Below are 18368 nucleotides of genomic sequence, written 5' to 3'. Positions count from 1 at the left end.
GCACAGATGTCGGGAGTGCTTGGGTTGGGGGCACGGGGGCGTTGGCATCCCCACAGCCGTGTTCCAGGCGCCCTTTAGGCTGAGGACAGAGGCCCTCACCTCCTCCCCCGCCCCCCCCCCCCGCCCGGTGTCTAAAGAACCTCGAGGTCTTCTGAACTCTGAGTGCCCGCTGTGGGCACAGACGCCCATCTTGAGGGTGCTGCTGCCAGCAGCTTCCAGGCTGCACCCAAGGCCAGCAGCCCGCCCCCCTCCACAGACAGCCCTGAGATCCCCACAGTGGGTGGAGGGGCCCTGAGGAGGCTCTGCTGGCCGCCTGGGCTGGACGGGCTCTCGGTGCCCCAGGCACTGACGTGCCACCCTGTGAAGCAGCCGGAGAGCTGTCTCTCGGGGGTCTCTGCCCTGCTGCGGCTCAGGCTGAAGCTCAGAACGGGAAGCTGCCGCCTTGGCGGGGGCCAGACAGGCCCTGGTGCCCTGCAGCGGGCAGGGGGCAGGGCCGTGCAGTTAGGGAGGGAGGCACCCTTCCCCGGGCACCTTCCTCAGGGCTGGCCCAGCTGCGCGGACGCCTGAAGCAGGGTCCCCTGAATGCGGGTGAGGGGACCACGGGCGGGAGATGGGGTCTGCGCAACGGTGTGAGGAGCTGGGCGGCCCCTGGGCGACAGGGCACGAGGGCCACGCCCTGGCCGCCCCTCCCGGCCCCGGCTCCCACTGCCAGCACACGTCCTGCCAGACACGGCCCGGAGTCGCTCCTGGGACAGCAGCCCCAGCACCTTCTCCCGTTCCTGATTCCTGCGCCGTGGCCAGAAGGGCCCCTGGAAACCACAAGCAGCCCTGGCTACTCCCCGAGGTCTAGCCCCACTTCCTCTGGGGCTCTGGCCACACCACCAGCTTTGCATCAGAGAACGGCTGAGGTGCTGCATCAAGGCCTGTCCCCAGCCACCTCTTCCTTGAGTCCCCTTGGCCCACAGCTGGCCCCCTGTCCTCTGTTGTGGCCCTGGGGGGGGGGGGGTCTGTCCACTCTGCTGGACGTGACGGCCCTGGGGACCAGAACTGTCTGTCACCACCGTAGTAAGTTCAGTCATCCGTTCCACAGACGTTTATTGGGCACCTACCACACAGCAGGAGCAGTCCTAGGCATCGTCAGGCGGCAGTGAATAAAACACGCAGGACGCCTGCTGCCAGGGAAGAAGTGACAACAGTGAACTAGTGATACGAGGCCTTTAGGTGGTGGTGAGAGCAGCGGAAACACAGCAGGGGGAGCAGCAGAGGCGTGGCCCGGGAGAATTCTTGCTTGGTTTTCCCCAGGGGCTGGAGGTGGCTTGCTTGAGGAGAAGCCCCCAGTACCTGAGGGGCCTGGGGACAGGCACACGGGGCTCCCCGCTGGGCCAGCCCATTTCTGCCCAACTCGGCCCCTCTGACCGAACCCAGGCCTCAGGGAGCAACCCGAGGCCACAACCCCGGCCCGCACCCACCCAGCCCAGCAGACAGGCAGACAGGCGGGGCTGACCCCAGGCCTTGGGACTTTGGTGTGCAGCTAAAGGCACTTGAAGCTGCCTCCAGGGTTTGGGGGTCCCCAGAGGTCACGGTGATGGCACGGTGCGGGTGGGGGGCCCAGCCACGAGAACACCAGGGGGAGACCCTGGCAGGCGAGGGGTGAAGCCACGTCCTGGCCCGCAGCTCCCTGGCCGTCAGTAGTCAGCGCACGCGAGAAGCTGCAGCGCACACGGAGGGCCGGCCCGCGGGCAGGGTCAGTAGTGCTCCAGCTTCAGGCTCTTGTACAGGCAGCACGTGAAGATCATGCCGAACACCTGAACACGGGGCCAGCATGAGCAGACGTGGCCGCCAGCACCTCGCGTCCCAGCACCCGCCGGCCCGCCCTGCCGTGCCCGCACCTGTACGCAGGCGATGCCGAGGCCCACGGCCCCGATGATCCTCAGGTGCTCCTGGATGAAGGTCTCCAGCTTGGTGATGCAGCCGCCCTGCGGGAGCGGGGCAGGGGGTATGCGCTGAAGGCAGCCCCCTCGGGTGTCGGGCCACACCAGCCCCCGGCATCCCGGGCACCAGGGCCCTGGGCGTCTCAGCAGGCCCCCGCCGGCCTACCTCCACCTTGTAGATGTTGGAGGCGTGGTCGCGCTGCCCGCAGCCGGCCACCACGGTCTTGCAGCAGCTGTCAGGGACCACGCGGCCGCCTGCCTCGCCCGAGCGGATCCACTCGCTGTCCCGCCAGTCCTGCGAGTTGTTGCTGCCACAGCAATGGAACTGCAGCGAGAACACGGCCCAGGCTGAGCCCTGACCGCCCGCCCCTGCGGCTGGGGCTCCCGCACACGTCTGGGGAGGTGCCTCCCTGCGCCACCCACCCACCTCCTGCTGCAGCTTGTCCACAGCGCTGGTCACGCCCTCGTGGCCCAGCTGATGGTACCGCTTGGTCATGGTGTCCTTCAGGTTCTCCTTGAGCTCTGCGTTCAGCTGGGGTGAGGGGGTGACAGCTTCAGCCACAAAGTCTAAGACTCTCCAAGGTGGGGCAGAATGGGAGTGGGCACAGACGGGAGAGAGGCGCAGGGTCAGGGCTGGGGTCAGACGCATGGCTCAGATGGCCATGGGGAGGGTCGCGGGCAGGGAGGGCGCTCCAGATCCCGTGGACACCTGCCTCCCCCGCCAGGGCCCCCAAGCAGGCAGCTTGGGTGCTGCGGGCAGGCTGTCCATCCCCGTGATCCACCCTCCCCCTAGGACCCAGTTCCCACCTCCAGGGCCTGATGGATGACACAATGCTCAGCGCTGGAGCCTGTGGGGTCCTGTGTGCATGTGTGCGCCCTGCCTGTGTATGTGTGTGTCCCCGTGTGTGGGTGTCTGTGTCCCCGTGTGTGTGTACACGTCGCCTGCGTGTGCGTATCCATCTCGCTGCACGTGCGTGTCCCTATGTGTGCCCGTGCACGTCCACGTCGCCTCACGGCCTGTCTGAGCCCCTCACCTGCTGGTAGTAGACATAGGCCAGGACTCCCGCAATGATCTCCAGCAGAAAGATGATGAGGAGCAGGATGAAGTACTGGGGGGAGGGGCAGGGCCCAGTGAGATGGGGTGGGACACGGACACCCCCGGTCCGTGAGGACTCCCCGGGCCCAGGCACGACGGAGCAGGTGAGGGCTGGGGGACCGCCAGGACCCCCGATGCTCTCTCTCAGGTGTCTTCCCTCCGCTGGCCCAGCTGGGATGTGGGGACCCACAGAACTGGGCAGGTGGGAAGGGATGCCCCCCAGGTGAGCACAGCAGAGTCTATCCTGCGGTGTCACACTCGACCCCCATCAGTCCCTCCTAACTCCCTCAGGGACCCAGAGCCAGCCCCCCGCAGCCTGGCAGGGAGCCCTGGCAGGTACCCGCAGCCCCACCCCCGCCCCCAGTGCCAGCCACACCCTGCTGACCAGACGCAGCAGGTCCCTCCGCTCCTTGAAGGTGGCGCAGCAGCCCAGAACCCCAGTCACCATGACGACAACGCCCGCCACCACCAGGATGTAGGCTGTGGCCAGGTAGGTGCCCGAGGCCAGCAGGCTGATGTAGTCGCTCTTGAGGGCCAGTGTCCAGATGCCCACGGCCATGACGGCCAGACCAGCCAGCTGTGGGCAGTGCACACCGGTCACCACACCTGGCCCCAGGTCTGAGCCCCAGGCCAGGCTCCTCCCGAGGCTGCAAAGGGGGTGCCTCACCCAGCAGCAGCAGTTGAAGGTGAAGAGCAGGTACTTGAGGCAGATGGTGCCACACGTCGTGGTCTTCTCGCCGAACTCGCCCATCCTGGCCAGACACCGGCGGGGACAGAAGGAGGGGACACACATGTCCAGAGCAGCCCCCGGTTGGGGCCAAGCCAACTGCCTGCCCGGGTGAAGGCTCTGGGAGAATGTCCAGGGCAACCGGGACACTTCCTGCGAAGGCCGCTCAGGAGCCTCCACCCCACTGCAGCGAGGGCAGATGGGGTGCCCACAGCCTAGCTGAAGGCCGGGGGGCCAGGCTTCCCTGACCAGAGCCCAAGCACAGTGCGGGGGGGCCTGGAGGACCCCCAACCATCACGGGCTGACTCACCCCTCTGGCAGCCAGGGTAGGAAGCCCCAGCAGGCACCTCGGGGTGAGCTCATGCAGGCTCCCCACCCCGCCCCAAGCATTCCCCGGGCCCCACGTCACAGGCTGGCAGGAACCCACCGGCTGCTGGGGGGGAGGAGGCCGCTCAAAGATGGACCGACCTGCCCTTCGCTAGCCTAGTCCCGAGGCCTTAGGAAAGCCCCTCAGGGCTCTGTGAAAGGACAGGCCTTCCTTCCTCCCAGCGGGGGCAAGTGGAGCTGGCAGACACACACCCGCCCAGACCTGGGGGGTGCTTCCTGTGCTGGTCCTCATTACGGGAATGGGGACAGCCACACCGACCCCAGGGAGAAGTGGAGCTGCCGGCTGTGCTCCTCCCCAGAGGCACCCCAGCGCCACCCCACCCACTCTGTTCTGGGGTGTCCGCACTGTGGGGGGAGTGGCTGTGGGACACAGATGACAGCTGAGCGCCCAGGGCCATGTTTCCAGACAGACACAGTGCCTCCTAGAGCCAGACTTCTATCCACCCCGCCCAGCACTCACCTGGCTGGTGGGGATGTCTCGTCTGTAAGGCAGGCGGATGGAAGTTCCCGCCCAAGGAGCCTCCGCTAGAAGGGCAGGGACAGGTCACAGGTCTGGCTCAACCTGGATGGTCAGGATCCCGCCACCCCTCTTTCTGGCCGACCCAGGCACTGGACCCGAGCTGGCCTTCCAGAGCAGGCAGCGTCCACCCCCTGCCCGTGGCTGAGAGGGGAGCGGCCAGGCCCGGTATTTTGGTCTGGGGCACGGCGGGGCAGGGCAGAGGACATTTCTGGACAGTCCGATCCTGGGAGTGACCGCACGCCTTCTCCAGGCCCCCACCCTGAGCCTTGGCACCAGGCCTGTCACTGCCCCTTCCCCCACCAAGCAGCAGTAGCTGCAGCCTGAAAAGAAAAACAGGCGCAGACCGCTAACACAGACGGGGTGTGGAAGCCCCACGTGCCGCAGACCTGGGCCTGCCCTGGGGTCCCAGGCCTCCCGGGAAGGCTGCTTCCAGACACAGATCCGGCCCCCACGGCCCGCCCGCGGGCGACCGGCTGAGGAGGGGCCCCTCTTTCCGGGAGTGCTTGGCGGAGATGATCCCCAAGGGAAAGGGCCGGCCAGAAATAGCTCCCGCGGCCCGGGACAGAGCCGCCCCACCCACGTCCCCCGCAGCCCAACCGGGCCCAAGGTGGGGGACCCCGACTCGGCTCCAGCCAGGCCGCGTGAGGAATTCGCGATGAAGTCACCGCCGCCGCCGCCGCCCCCCACGCCCGGGCGAGGCGAACGGCCCGCCCACTCGCACCGGGCGGAGGGGAGGGCACCGGTGTCTGCGCACAGTGAGCGGGGTGCTCGGGAGGAGCTCTTGGCCGGAAGGGGCCGCCAGGCCCGTCCGGAGACCCGGGAGGCGCCTCGCCCTCGCCCGGCGGACCCTCTGCCCGCCCGGCCTCCGGGCGCCCGCCTCCCTCCGGAAGCGGCCTGCAGGGCCGCCAGGCGCGCAGCTTCTCCCGGCCGGCCGGGCCGGGCCGGGCGGTGCACTCACCGGCCACGCGTCCGAGTCGGGCCGGCGGCGGCGGCGACGGCGGCGGCGCAGGCGGCGGCGGCTCGGATCGCGGAGAATGCGCGACCGACCGGGGGCTTGCGAGCGAGACGCGCCGGGCCATTCAGGGCCCCGCCCCGGGCCCGGAGGCCCCGCCCACGGCCGCGACGCGGGGCAGGTCAGAACAGCGCTCGGCGCGAGCGGGCGGAACACCAGCGGGGGCGGGGCCCGGGGGTCCGCCCGAGGCGGCGGGGGCCGGGCGGGCTCCGGCCAGGGGGCGCCCACAGCCCCGCCGGCCCATGCCCTCGGGAGGAGCTGCGCTGGGGGCGGGGCGGGAGGCTGCAGGAGTCGACGGAACAGATGCGGGCCTGGGGGGGGCTCTGGAGGTGCGGTCAGATGCAGACAGGAGTCTCTCTGGGCGCCGTTGGGAGGACGGCCTGGAGGGGAGGCCTGGGGTCAGTGTGAGAGAGAGTCCAGTTTGGAGGGCATCGCCTGGGAGTGGTGGGGGGAGGTGAAGGAGAGAGGGCAGAGGCTGCCGACCCGCTGCGCTGGGGAGCTGAGAGCGGGAGTAGAAGGGGAAGGGGAGTCCCAGGCGGGCCCTGAGGCGGCACAGTCGCTGGGAGCGGCTCTCCGTGGCCAGTGGGCAGCACTCATCCCCAGCTCCCTGCCCGAGACTCGCGCTGGCAGGGCGGAGGGGCACGGGGGACAGCTCAGGCCTACCCCCGGCACCTCCACTCAGGACTCCAGTGGGCTGAGCTAGCCCACCCAGGACTGTGTGAGGACTGGCATGGGGAGGGGTTGGCTGGCTGAAGCTGGGGGCGGGCAGGGAACCCCGCCTGCTGCTTCCTGGGAGTCAGTGGCCTCAGTCCCTTGGTTCCTACAGCTTTGACGGACAGTGAGGGCTTGGGGACATGACCGGGGACACGCGTGGACGATGGAAACCTCATGCGTGTACCTCTCAGATGTTGTGGCTACCACACACACAGGAGGCCGAGGAGGTCGAAGTCAGTGGACTTTATTTGGAAGAGGGGGTTTTCTGCTGGTTTTGATGGGATGGGGGTAGGGTGAGGACTGGCAGGGAGGCACGGTGAGACCCTGACCACCCAGGATTAGTTCCTTCACGTCTGCAAGTCAGGCAGGCCAGGCAGCCTACTGGGTAGAGCCCACGTCCTGGATGGGCAGCCCCCAGCCACGAGGAGTCGCCTTCAAGGGGCAGCTTCTCCGAGTAACCAAGTAACGCCCAGTGAGTCACTCGGGCTGGTCAGCGGGCACTGGGAAGGTGGCCAGAGCCGCGTCTGGGGGGGCGAGCCCAGCTACTACAACAGCAGCAGCAGCAGGCGGGCCCCAGCAGCGGGGCCGTGGTCAGAGCCTTCCTGCGGCCACTGCCCAGCCGCTTGGCCTCACAGACGTCCTTCTCGTCTCGTAGCCTCGTGTTCAGCTCCCTGAGGAATAGGAGTCCAAGGGCTCTGAGAGGTCTCAAGAGGCAGCATTCCTAGGTGGGGAATGCAGGCACGGGCTCTGGTGCTCCCTCAGACCAGAAGAGAGGTGTCTGTCTGGGGCTGCAGCATGAGGGATGGAGGGCAGACACAAGGAAGGACTTCCTCGCAGTGGGATGGGGCAGTGAGCGGGACTGTTTGGGAGCTAGGAGCTGCGCTGACCCCTTCCTGACGCACCTGAGCAGTTCCAGTTGCCGCAGGAGGCTGAGCTTCTCTTTCTGCATGTTCCTCGAGACCGCGACCACGTCTCTGCAGGACGGAGGTGGTGATTTGGGTGCAGGGAGGCTCCTCGAGGTGCCCCACGACCCCCTGGAGGACCCTGCCCCACGGAGACCCTGGAGGCGGGGCTGGGACAGGGTGGGATGGAAGCCCTGAGCTCCAAGCGCGACCCTTCTCGGGGTCCGCCCCTGAGGGTCCGCCCCTGAGTGCCCGCCCCAGCCCCGCCCCCCACCTTCCCACCCCCCCACCCCCGGCACCGTTGGGTTTGCTCCCGACGGCCCAGCAAGTCGCTCTCCAGTCTGCGGAGCTGCTCTTGCGCCACTTCCAGTTGCGCCCGCAGCGCCTCGTTGGCCAGCCACAGCTGGGCGTTCTGCGCCTGCGCCTCCAGCTGCTCAGTGGTCCGGGCCTGCAGCTGCTGTTCCAACTAGGGTGTGGGGGGATCGAGGCTGGAGAGAACCGCCCCCACGTCCCCAGGATGCTGCGTTTGCCCCTGACTCCCAACAATTCCGGGGATGGGAACATAGGCCCAAGGGCCTCAAGGACGCCGGGGAGTGCATGGGGGACGGTGAGGATGGGGCCTGGGCTGGACCGCTGTGCACGCCTCCCGGCCGGGACCGCCCGGCAGCCGCTCACCTCCCGCTGCCGCAGCCCCGCGCGTTCCAGCTCCTGCTCGCGACTCTGCAGCTCCAGCTCTAGGCGGCCTCTCCTCTCCTCCCGGGGGACGTCCTAGGACGGGCGGGGACACCTGAGCCCCCGCGGGCGGCGGAGCGGCAGGGGCGCGGGTGGGACCACTTCGGAGAAGGCGGGGCCGGGGAGGCCCGCGCGTCCGGGGTTGGGCTGGGCGCGGGGCGGCGCTGCGGGCCCACCTGACTCCGCAGGCGCTGGCGCTGCTCGCGAAGTTGCTGCTCCATATCTTCGTACAGACATCGCACCTCCCTCTCGTGCTCGCTCTCCCGCCTTCGGGAAACCGGGGGTGAGACAGCTGCTTAGAACCTGCCAACAGTACAGCCCTCGGCCCCGCCTCTACCACCTCGCAGAGCCCCTCCACCTGGCCCTCAGGCCGCCCCCAGCCCGCCAGCCCTCACCGCCGCAGCGCCTGCTCCAGGCCCTCCCGCTCTCGGGCCGCTTCCTCCAGGCAGGCCGACGCCCGCATCAGAACGTCTTCGAAGGAGCCCAGCAGTTCGGGTCGCTCACGCTGCAGCTGGGTCCAGAGCGTCCGAATTGCCCGCTGCCTGGGGGTGGGGGTGGGGGTGGGTGGGTGGGTGGGGAGGGCAGAGGCTGAAGCTGAAGCGGGGACTCCCCACCCCACCCTGCAGGGTAAGAAGCCCCCAGAGGCCCCCGTAGTCTTGCACAAGCAGGGCATCCCTCTCCTGGGTGCTTTCACCCCTGCGGGGGTCTGTGCCTGTGCGGGGCTTGTGTGGCCAGGAGGTGTGTGTGCGTGGGGTTGTGTCCTTGTGTACACAGGGCTGTGCCTGTGCTGGGCGCAGCCCTGGCTGCTGCCTCCTGAAATGCAAATTCTGTGGGAAATCACGCCCGGCACGCAGTAGCTGCAGCTGAGAGGGAAGGACCGGCCCAGACCCGGCCTAGGGACCCTGCCTGGGAACAGACACGCAGGCGACGCGGACAGGCAGCATGCAGGTGGACGTGAGGGTGATGGGACCCGGGCCAGCACCGACTCACTCGCTCAGGACCTGGGCCACCCCCAGCTGCACCAGTGCAGAGCAGAATCTCTCCTCCTCCTCCTCCTCCTCCTCGTCCTCCTCCTCCAGGGAGCCCCCGGTGCCTTGCACATCCGACCAGCCCGCCTCGAAGGTTTCCTCTGGAGCCTGGGAGGGCAGAGCACCCGGGGCAGGCTCCACCCCCACCAACTTCCCTGCGGGCATGGGAGGGAGAGATCACCGGGCTGTGGCTTACCACCCGCAGCCCAGCCCACCCCCGCCCCCTGCGTATCCTGCCCTTTCTCTGAGCCCAGTTTCCTGTTTTTCTTCCTTATTTTGGTCCAATTCTTGTCCTGGGAATGGGAGGTGACAGCTGGGCTCAGGCCAAAATGCAGCATGCCTGGCTCCCAGCCCCACCTGGGTTTGGCTCAGGGAGCAGGTCATCTGCGCATATGCCACAGCATCTGGGGGGCTTCCCGTGGTGCCTGAGTGTACAGACACCCGCCTGTGCTCCGGAGGGAGGCCCGGGAGAAGCACGGGCTTCCACCCATGTGGGCTCTGGGCCCCAGAGAGTCCCACATGTCCCAGCGGAGGGTGTCTGAGCAGTGGGGTAGAGGGTGGGGCTCAGGGGCCGGGCTCACCCAGGCCAAGGCAGAACTCCCGAGCGGTGAGGAAGCCGGTGTGTGCCTGGTCCAGACTTTCGAACACAGCCTCCAGCTGTTCGGGCGTGAGGGGCAGGTCGCTCTGCAGGCCCTGGCCGGGCAAGGATGGCAAGGCTGAGTAGCCAAGGTCAGCCCTGGGGTGGAAGGCCTCTTGGGGCTGGGGGCTCACCTGCAGGTCGTGCCGGGTGATGAAGCCCTTGGCCTCCTTGTCGCACAGCAGAAACAGCTCCTCGGCCTGCTCCAGTGTCGCTGCCAGTGGCCCTGGGCCGCGCCCCTCATCCCACCCCTCCTCCTCCTGGGCCTCCCCAGCCCCAGGCTTCCCGGGGCTGGCCATGGCGGGAGTCTCAGCCTTGGGCGCTGTGAAGCCAAGGAGAAGTCAGGGCCTGAGCAGAACTGAGAAATGAGGGGAGAGGAGAAGCGGAGGCAGAGAGGGTGAGGGGCAAGGGTGGCTGAGGGCTAAGCTGGAGCGGTGGGGAGCAGAGGAGCCTCCCTGCCCCCATGGGAAGGTGGAGGCCCAGAGAGGAGGGGCAGCTGGGGGAGGTGTGGCCCAACTGCAGGTGGTGGGGCTGGCGCGAGGTGGCATGGGTGGAGCCTGCAGGCTCAGGGCCACCCAGGGAGCCAGCCGGTGCAGGAGAGGATGTGCTGGGGGGAGGGGGCAGGGGGGCAGCTATAGATCTTGTGATGGAAAATGAGGAGGTGGGGGCTTGGGTGAGAGAATGGTCAGCTGCCGAGAAGCTGAACAGGTCCTGGAGTCGGGGCCTGGAGACCGGGCGGACCGGGCTGGGCCAGTGGGAGTATCAGCCAATCCCGGCTAAGTCCTTAGCCTCTGAGTCTGGGCCTCTGGGCCCTGCTTCCAGCCAGCTGGCAAGCGGGTGAGCTCCTCCCTCCCTGCCTGCAGCCCCGCCCACCAGTACCAGGCTCCAAGGGGTGCAGGTGCAGGGTCCCGCCTGGGCTACGATGCCTTCTGTGGCTCTTGTCAGGAACAAGCCCAGAGTCTAGCTTAACAGGCCCTCCTGCTGGCACTATGCTCTCCACAAGACTGGCCTCCCTCCCCATGGGGGCGCCCTGCCCCCTAATCAGACCACCTGTCATTCCCACGACACCTGGACCCGAGTTCCCAAAGCTAACCCCCAGCGTGGCGACAGCCCCCCACCTGGGACCCTGGGGTCCTCGCCCCCCAATCCAGGACTGTGATTCTCTCTCCCCACCCATTCCTGGGGGATGCAGGAGGCGACCTCCAAAGAGGGCAGGTCTGAGGAAGGCCGAGAGGAGGGGACACAGGGGCAGAGACATCTCCCCCTCATGCCGTCGCCTTCCCTGGGTAGGCTCCACGGGACCGGGGGGGCCATCCCAGCCGGAAGCTGCGCTGTGGCCGGGCCGGGGAGCGGGGGGAAGGGCTGCCTGAGCCCCCCCACCCTGGGGCCTAGCCCACTCTGCCCCCACCAGTGTGTGCCCCAAGGGGCCCCGGAGTCCCTGACCACAACACGCGGGGATTGGCGCACCTTGCGGTGACGGGACGGAGCCAATGCGGGCGTGCGGACGGGCCGGGCGCCTACCTGCGAGCTTCGCCACCGCACCTGCCACACACCAGGCTGTTCTCCTGCGGGCACCGGGACCCCGGCAGCGCCGGCCCGGGCGGAGCCGCCGCCGCGTCCCCGCCGTGTCCCCGCCTCTCGGCATTGCCCCGGTGGCCCAGCGCTCGCCTCATAGCCCGCCCCCCCCCGCATACGGCCCGACCCCCGAGTGTCTGTCCTGGCAGAGTCCGAGCGCATAGTGGGGGGATGACCCTGGGGACCCTTCCTGCACAGGGCCAAAGTTGGGGGGCAGTCCTGAGGATCCCGATTTAAGGCGCCAAAGTGTGTGCAGGAAAAAGGCAGGAAATAGACCAAATATTTTCAATGGTTTTCTCTAGAAGTGGGGTGACTTTCCTTTCTTCCCTGTACTTCTCCAATTTTTTTTCCATTTTTAAACAATAAACGCATACTATACAAGAAAATGGTACTTAAATCAGCGGCATAGATGCCTGTGCGTGTGAGGGTGAGTGGCTGGGGGGGGGGAGCAGGAGGTCCTCGTCTCAGCAGGTGCCCCAAGCACTCCTTTGGGGGCATAGCCCTGACTCAGGTTCCTGTTGGGGTAGGGCTGCCAGAAGGTTCTGGGTGGGGCCTGTGTGTGACCTTCCTACAGGGGAGGGGGGGTAGAAAATCCCATCATCTTCCCAGGGGTCCTCCTCCCCGGCCCCAGCCTGGCACCCACCTGGAGCGGTTGGCCTCACAGAGCTGTCCCGGCAGCGCTGGGGGGCTGGAGGCCTCTGCCTCTTCAGGGGCCTGGGATCCTGCTGAACTAGAACAGGTTGGGCCTATAGGACGGGACCTTGAGACCAAGGGGGGGTGGCCCCTGGCACAGGTGCACGGGGACCTGCTGAGCCGGCTCTCCCAGTCCTGCAGTCCCACTACCGACCGTTATTGTTGGCTGGGGGCTACTGCCGCCGCCCCATGCCTCGAGGGGAAAGGGCAGAAGGGCAGGTGCCCGCTGAACCTGGCAGGACTAACAGCTCTGGACCTCCAGCCAAGTGCCCAGCTCTGCTCAGGCGCCCGTCACCCCATGTGCCCTTGTGATCACCAAGGAGGGCTGGTTACATCCCCTCAGACTGCCCAGGCAGGGCAGAGAAGGCCTTCAGGAAACCACGTCTCCCCCAGAACAAGATCCAGTCCCCTTTGGCACAGACCTCGCCCCGCCCAACATTCACAGATCCCTCCTGTATACCGGCAGGAAACTGGGGACACAGTGGGGGGGGGGGGAGGGGGACAGGGGAACGAGGTGTGTGCACCAGGAACGAGGCTCCTGGTGACAAGGGCAAGACCCGCACCACCCACAGAGCCTTGGGCCAAACACCCCCAGTGGAGCAGGCCCCCAGCGCTCAGCTTGGGAAATCAGCCCCACGCGCCCAGGGCACCATGGAGCAGAGGTGCAGACACCACCTTGGTAAGAAATTGAACAGTTCCGTTTTTATCTTGCAAGGATCTTGGTCCCCAGTACTTCCGCTGGCCCTTGGAAAGCTGTGCCCAAGGGTCCCAGCCAGAGGAGTGCGCTGCAGCCTAGGAAGCCCGCAGTGCTTTGAGGGGGGAGTCCCAGGCCCGGCTGGCAGGGCCGGAGTGCCAGGCTCGAGGAGAGCGGGAGCCCAGGAAGGACTGGCCTGAGGCTGGACACTGGGGGGGTCAGCTGGGAGCGGCGGGGGTCGGGGGCGTCACATACGAGGGAAGGAGGTAAGGCTGAGCGATGGCATTTATTACATCTGCTTTGGCAAAAATAAATAATTCACACACATTCTTCAGCCAAACGAGAAAAATGTGGAGGGGGGAGCAGGGGCAAAGCTCTCAGGAGTAATACTGCACTCGCGGGTGTGGGCGTCGGCAGGGGCCGCAGGTGCAGGAGCCCCCAGCCCGCCTTCCCCAGCCTTCCCCAGCCCCAGGGCGGCGGGGCCTGGAAGGGAAGGTTAAGGCACAGGCAAGGGGCCCTCTGCGAGGGGAGGGCTACTCCACTCCCCTCCCTCCTCAGTGCAGCGAGTTAGTGGTTGGTTGACAGCAAAGCCCCCTTGGGCAGCGTGAGGGACCCCCATCTCCTCATTCTGCAAGGGGAACGGAGAGAGGCCGCGGAGGGGGAGCTCAGCTAGCCCCGGGGCCCCGCCTCACGGGGCAAGGAAGCTGGGGGTCCCGGCCCTCGGCGCCGGGGGCGGGCAAGGCCGAGCGGGCGGCTCTCAGCAAGGGGGCGAGCCGGGCGGGTGCTGCGGGGGCGCGAGGGCCGCGCCAGCAGGGGTGCGCATGCGCAGGGCGTCCTGCGGGAAGGCCACGTTGGTGCAGAAGAGGCCCAGCAGCAGCTGCCGCTGGCACTCCTCCCACTTCGCCAGCACGTCCCCCAGCGACAGGCTGTTGCGCATCCAGCTGGGCAGCGCCTCGCTGTAGATGGCACAGGACAGTGGCACGGAGGGCAGCGACCGGGTGCGGCGCAGCTCCACCTGCTCCGACAGCCTGCGGGCGGGGAAAGGACCGAGGGAGGGAGGGCTTTCGTGGGGGCCCCGGAGGCTGCGGGCCGGGGTGGACATGGCAGCAAGGAGCTCACCTGGAGGGCAGGTGGCTGCCCAGCTTCCTCTTGGCGCGCATCACCAGGTACTGGCAGATGCTGCCCGTCTGCTCCTTCATCCAGCGGATGTCCTCGGGAACGTCGGGCAGCCACTCCAGCAAGCTGGGGCGGGGGATAAGGCATGGCCTCAGGGGCTGTGGCCCAAACCTCACACCCACCCCACCCCATCTCCGTCTGTGCCTGGCTTCTGGGACCCTGACGTGGCATCTCTGCAGCCCCTTAAACCGGCCACCTTTCTCTTCCCTGAGTGCCCACCACCCGGGGATGATCCAGAGTTGGTCCCTGCACCCCTTCCCCCTGCCCCGCACCGGATGGTAAAGGACACGGCGCTCTCCAGCGGCAGAGTGTAAGGCACCATCATGGCCGTGGCCAGACGCACGGGCAGCATGTTGGAGAGCGTGGTCAGCAGGTCTGTGGGTTCCATGCAGGCGTCCAGCAGGGCTGTGGGTGCAGGAGGGAGGTTGGTAGGAGGTCGGTGGGGGAGGGAGGTGGAGCCCAGGACTCCTCTGCTCCTCGTCCCGCCAGGTCCCCCCTCTCCCGCCAACCCCACATACCCTCGTTGAGCCTCGAGGGCAGGTGCTCCAGGATGTGATCCTCCCCAGGTGGCGGCAAGTGCTCCTTCACTCCGGTCCTCTCCGTGGCCACCTTGGCCTCCTGTGTGTCCTCAGCCTCGGGGGCAGGAGGGCGGGTGGGAGGCAGCGCCAGCAAGGGGTTGGGCCGGTTCAGGAGGCCTGGGGCGGGGACGGGGGGGACCCGATACGCGATCAGCACGGCTGAGGCCAGCTGGCCCACAGAGGACGGCCACGCAGAGCCCACCCGGCTGCCCAGGCAGCCCCCACGCACCATTCCGCCGCAGGAAGCGCAGACCATCCCTGTAGCCCTGCTTGCACATCTCTCGAAGCACCTGAGACAGGGGGATGCATAAACTGGGGCAGAGGAGCCAGACGTGCCCGATAGAGTCCCCAGTGTCCCTGAACCACCACCCCACCCCGCCCCACTCCAAGCTAACTTGGATTCAGGACCAGATCCAGGTTGGACAGAGGCTGGATGGGTTGCCCCAGTGGAGAGGTTGTGTGGGCCGTAGCCAGGAGAGGCCCCCGGGGAGCTGTCCCCGGTGCCCGGCAGGGAGGTCTGGTCTCACCAGGGGCTCGGGCGGGAACAGGGCCTTGGAGAGACGGTAGAGGTTGCGCAGATTGAACTGGATGCTGGTGTTGGTGACACGGAGCTCGTGGATGTTGGTGGAGCTGTCCTGTGGGCAGATGTCACTCTCGCCCGAGAACGGGGACACTGTGATGGTGTTCTTGAGCTCGTAGAGCGGCAGGTTGTCTGAGATGCCGCCATCCACGTAGCGCTGTGGCAGGGACACGGGGTCACACGGGGACAGGCCTGCAGGGTGAGTTGGGCTGCCCCCAGCCGCCTCAGGCCCCCCCCAGTGGCTATTTCATTTGGGCGTTTCACCCACTGGGCACTGGCCACTGAGCAGATGGCCAGACAGTGGGGGGGTGGGGAACAGCCACAGGAAAGGTGCATCTGCGCAGGGCTGGCCTGGCTCTTGAGTAACTCTGGGGGAAGTGAGGCAACGGGCAGTGGGAGGAGTGAGGGGCTGGGGTGGGGAGGCACAGATGGCTTCCTCCCCGCCTCCCTGACCCACAGCCCACAGAGGAGCCGACTCTCGTCACCCAGGAAAGGTGCCCAGGAGATACTCACTACCCCCTGGAGGGAAGGAGGAATGAGGCCACAGTACACAGGGATGAAAGCGCTGCAGACGTTGGCCTGTGGGGCAGGGACAGAGGGGAACAGTGAGCAGGGGCTTTGGGGTTCCTACTGAACCCCCAGTGTGGCCCCCAGGGCCCACCTGGATGAGCTCCTCCTTGGAGTTGAAGTGGGTTATAATGACGTTCTCGCCGTCGGAGACGCGGGTCAGGGAGATGCCCAGGCGGCCACTGGCGCGCTCGTAGCCATCAGCAGGCAGGGTCTTCAGCAGGCAGCCCCGGATGATCTTCACCAGGTTGAAGGAGGGGTGCAGTGGGCCCAAGAACCGCTTCCGGGCCTCCTTCGACACCTCGATGATGTTGGCACCAGCCTCACCTGGAGCAGCAGGGGCAAGGGTCAGGGGCCGGCACTCCCGGGCTTTGCACCCTCCCCAGGGCTCCAGACCCAGGGTCCACGGCACCGGCTCTCGGCACCCCTTTCTACCCTAGAGGAGTCTCAGCGTCCACCGTGGAGCCTGGCCCACAGCTGGGGCTTCTGCCACCTGCTCCTGGGGAGAGAGGGGCTCCTGGGAGGGCAGACAGCTGGGGCCACGGCTTACCCTCTGCCCAGTATTTCCCAACTGCCCGCCCTGATCTGTGAGTCACTGGGCCTGGCGTGACATGGCACCCAGCCCCCACCCCGGGGAAGGGTAGAAGGCAGAGGCTCAACTCTGACCAGGCTCAGCCTTCACCCGCTTGGCCAGATCCAGATGCACCGACCCCAGTGCAGCCCAGGGGTCCCACAGGCCCAGGGGCGTGAGGCTGGACGTAGTGGGGCCTCATCACTCCTGGGGAAGCACGCTCGCATCCCACTGCAGCCAAGAGCAAGCAACCCCCCGACATTTCTCTTGGGGGCCCGTGGGCACTGGCCTAGGACAAAGCCAGGGTGGGAGCAGGCCCAGGAATAGTCAGGGAGCAGCAAGGCCTTGGGGAGAAGCCGAGGACCATCCCCCAGGTCAGGAGTGGGGCAGCGTGGCGCCAACACCTGCCAAGTTGTGGGGACTCCAGCTGCCCAAGACCACTCCCACCCGTGAGAAAGAGGTTTCTTGGGAGTGGGGTGGGGGAGCCGCCATGGGACCATGTCCTCAACTAGGTACCACGGACCTGAGACCAGCACGGCGGTCTGAGAAGCACTTGCCTGAAAGCCTCCGTGAGGAGGAGGGGCAGGGCCACAGTGGTGAATTCCCAGGTCCCAAGAATGTAGAGCTGTGCTCCTTCCACCCCACCCTCCTCAGGGGAAAGGTCACCGGCAGGGTGCAGAGGAGAACACTGGACAGGCTCCTGCTGGGCAGGGCATTCCAGAAGCTAATGACCCCTCTGTTACTTTGGCTGCCCTAGTCGGCTGGGGGCCGGGCAGCATTCCCAGGACTCCCGCGGTACTCCGTGTGCTGTAAACATCACTCGCACTGGCCGCCGGAAGTGTGTGGGTGGAGGAAGCCGACTCCGGGGCTGCACAGTCCTAAAGCACCTCTCACCCCACGGAGTGGGCAAAAACGTCTGGCCGCAGTCCACAGAGGGCCCCAGGCGCCAGGAAGGCGAGGGCGGCAGAGAGCTTGCGCTGGCCGGGCCCAGGCCTGACCTGCCGGCTCCTCCTCTAGGGTCCCTCGGGAGGCACCAGGCCACAGTGCCCAGACGCGCTCCTCAGAGGCCAACCCTTTCCCAGCCCCGGGGCCATGGCAGTCCGGAATGCCGTAGCCCCAGGAGACAGTGACCGCTGCCACCCGGGCGGATGCCCGGGGCAGGAGGACGGCCTAGGCCCCTCCCCCGACTCTCGCGGTCCCGCCCACGAACTGCTTTCTCTTTCCAACGAAATAGCTCATGCTGCACCTGCCCGCCCCCCAACCTTTGCGCCCGAGGGGCGGGCCCTAGGCGGCAGCCTCCGCTCAGAGGCGCGCAGGGCCCTACCCCAATCCCCGGGCACCCTCGGAGCAAAACAAGGCAGGCCCCGCCCCTCGTCGGCGTCCGGGATTGGAGCCTCGGTCGGGGTCCCGGGCAGAGACCCCAAGAGCCCCACGGCCCCCGCGGCCCGGCCCGCTGCTCTGTGCGGACGGAGCGGGGCCCTCCGCGCTCACGAGGAGCACACGCCAGCCCCCGCCGGCCCCGCTCACCCAGGCAGGCCCCGGTGACCAGCGCCGTGGCCGTGAGCGCCCCGGCCGAGGCGCCGTAGATGTGCGTGGCGTTGGCCACCAGGAAGGACGCGTGCTCGCGGAGGCAGGAGGCCACGCCGATGTGGTAGACACCGAGGAAGCCGCAGCCTGCGAACGAGATGTTCCAAGTCGTCTCCTTGGGGAACATCGCGGCGGCCCGCCGGGCTCCCGGGCTCCGCGGGCGGCCGGCCTCGCTGTGCGCCGCGCGCTCGCCGCTCGCTCTGGAGCCGGGGCCAGAGCCGGCCGGCCGGCCCCGCAGTCACTGTGGTTCGGGGTCTCAGCCAGCGGAGTTGGAGAAGCTGCCGGGGGAGGAGGCGGAGGCGGTGATTTTAGCGGGGGGCGGGGCGGAGCCGGCACGCGCGGCCCAATTGGGGCGCGCGGGGCGGGCCCTGGAGCCCGGTCCCTGGCCCCGAGGCCCCACCCAGGCCGAAGCCCGGCCCCGAGACCACGCCCCTCTCCGGAAGCCCGTCTCGACCCAGAGACCCCGCCCCCGGCCCTCCCCCCCCCCCCCCCCCCCCCCGCAGCCGCCCGCTGTCCAGGCCACTGGTCCCTGAGGCGCGACACCTGCGGCCCCGCCAAAGACACTGGCCAGGCCCGGACGAGAGTCCACATCCTCGACCTCCCGCTGCCTCCCCATCTGCCCACCCCGCCATCGTCGACGGCGGGAGGGGACACCAAGTGG

The 18368-nt window shown here is 67.8% G+C and overlaps 3 protein-coding genes across 6 annotated transcripts; all 3 read right to left on the bottom strand.

Moving 5' to 3' along the window:
- Positions 1 to 1078: 1078 nt before the first annotated feature.
- Positions 1079 to 5689, bottom strand: CD151 (CD151 molecule (Raph blood group)). 2 transcript variants are annotated; one of them, XM_057552303.1, is made up of 9 exons: positions 5620 to 5689; positions 4602 to 4666; positions 3695 to 3779; positions 3413 to 3604; positions 2966 to 3040; positions 2359 to 2463; positions 2098 to 2256; positions 1890 to 1976; positions 1079 to 1805 (listed from the first exon to the last, which is right to left on the bottom strand). In XM_057552303.1, the coding sequence occupies exons 3-9, from the start codon at positions 3776 to 3778 to the stop codon at positions 1746 to 1748; spliced, it is 762 nt and encodes a 253-aa protein (XP_057408286.1). In that variant the 5' UTR covers position 3779; positions 4602 to 4666; positions 5620 to 5689; the 3' UTR covers positions 1079 to 1745. The 2 variants fall into 2 exon arrangements, with proteins under 2 accessions (XP_057408286.1, XP_057408287.1); XM_057552304.1 differs by lacking the exon at positions 2966 to 3040.
- Positions 5690 to 6615: 926 nt separating this feature from the next.
- Positions 6616 to 11106, bottom strand: CRACR2B (calcium release activated channel regulator 2B). 3 transcript variants are annotated; one of them, XM_057552301.1, is made up of 9 exons: positions 9821 to 11106; positions 9631 to 9742; positions 9012 to 9204; positions 8417 to 8563; positions 8198 to 8288; positions 7965 to 8057; positions 7589 to 7755; positions 7290 to 7361; positions 6616 to 7058 (listed from the first exon to the last, which is right to left on the bottom strand). In XM_057552301.1, exons 1-9 carry the CDS (start codon positions 9983 to 9985, stop codon positions 6878 to 6880), a joined length of 1221 nt encoding a protein of 406 aa, XP_057408284.1. In that variant the 5' UTR covers positions 9986 to 11106; the 3' UTR covers positions 6616 to 6877. The 3 variants fall into 3 exon arrangements, with proteins under 3 accessions (XP_057408284.1, XP_057408283.1, XP_057408285.1); XM_057552300.1 differs by having other exon boundaries at positions 9631 to 11106; XM_057552302.1 differs by having other exon boundaries at positions 6944 to 7108; positions 9631 to 11106.
- A 1809-nt stretch (positions 11107 to 12915) lies between these two features.
- Positions 12916 to 17982, bottom strand: PNPLA2 (patatin like phospholipase domain containing 2). Its single transcript, XM_057552299.1, has 9 exons — positions 17648 to 17982; positions 15644 to 15876; positions 15496 to 15561; positions 14930 to 15139; positions 14632 to 14692; positions 14343 to 14519; positions 14097 to 14229; positions 13768 to 13890; positions 12916 to 13676 (listed from the first exon to the last, which is right to left on the bottom strand). Exons 1-9 carry the CDS (start codon positions 17832 to 17834, stop codon positions 13406 to 13408), a joined length of 1461 nt encoding a protein of 486 aa, XP_057408282.1. The 5' UTR covers positions 17835 to 17982; the 3' UTR covers positions 12916 to 13405.
- Positions 17983 to 18368: the final 386 nt, after the last annotated feature.

This window comes from Balaenoptera acutorostrata, chromosome 9, assembly GCF_949987535.1.
Source record: "Balaenoptera acutorostrata chromosome 9, mBalAcu1.1, whole genome shotgun sequence".
Classification (NCBI taxonomy): domain Eukaryota; kingdom Metazoa; phylum Chordata; class Mammalia; order Artiodactyla; family Balaenopteridae; genus Balaenoptera; species Balaenoptera acutorostrata.
The sequence above is the reverse complement of the archived record's forward strand: the minus strand, read 5'-3'. Positions and strand labels throughout refer to the sequence as shown.

Excerpts from the sequence above, each read along its gene's own strand:
- CD151 (XM_057552303.1), bottom strand. The coding sequence starts at position 3,778 with ATGGGCGAGTTCGGCGAGAAGACCACGACGTGTGGCACCATCTGCCTC. Across the intron at positions 3,605-3,694 it reads CCTTCAACTGCTGCTGCTGG|CTGGCTGGTCTGGCCGTCAT; the intron begins GTGAGGCACCCC and ends CACTGCCCACAG. Across the intron at positions 2,464-2,965 it reads CCTATGTCTACTACCAGCAG|CTGAACGCAGAGCTCAAGGA; the intron begins GTGAGGGGCTCA and ends CCCTCACCCCAG.
- CRACR2B (XM_057552300.1), bottom strand. The coding sequence starts at position 9,985 with ATGGCCAGCCCCGGGAAGCCTGGGGCTGGGGAGGCCCAGGAGGAGGAG. Across the intron at positions 7,756-7,964 it reads CGGGGCTGCGGCAGCGGGAG|TTGGAACAGCAGCTGCAGGC; the intron begins GTGAGCGGCTGC and ends CCCACACCCTAG. Across the intron at positions 7,362-7,588 it reads CGTCGGGAGCAAACCCAACG|AGACGTGGTCGCGGTCTCGA; the intron begins GTGCCGGGGGTG and ends TCCGTCCTGCAG.
- PNPLA2 (XM_057552299.1), bottom strand. The coding sequence starts at position 17,834 with ATGTTCCCCAAGGAGACGACTTGGAACATCTCGTTCGCAGGCTGCGGC. Across the intron at positions 15,140-15,495 it reads CTCCTTCCCTCCAGGGGGTA|CGCTACGTGGATGGCGGCAT; the intron begins GTGAGTATCTCC and ends TCCCTGCCACAG. Across the intron at positions 14,230-14,342 it reads GCCCTCGAGGCTCAACGAGG|CCCTGCTGGACGCCTGCATG; the intron begins GTATGTGGGGTT and ends CTGCACCCACAG.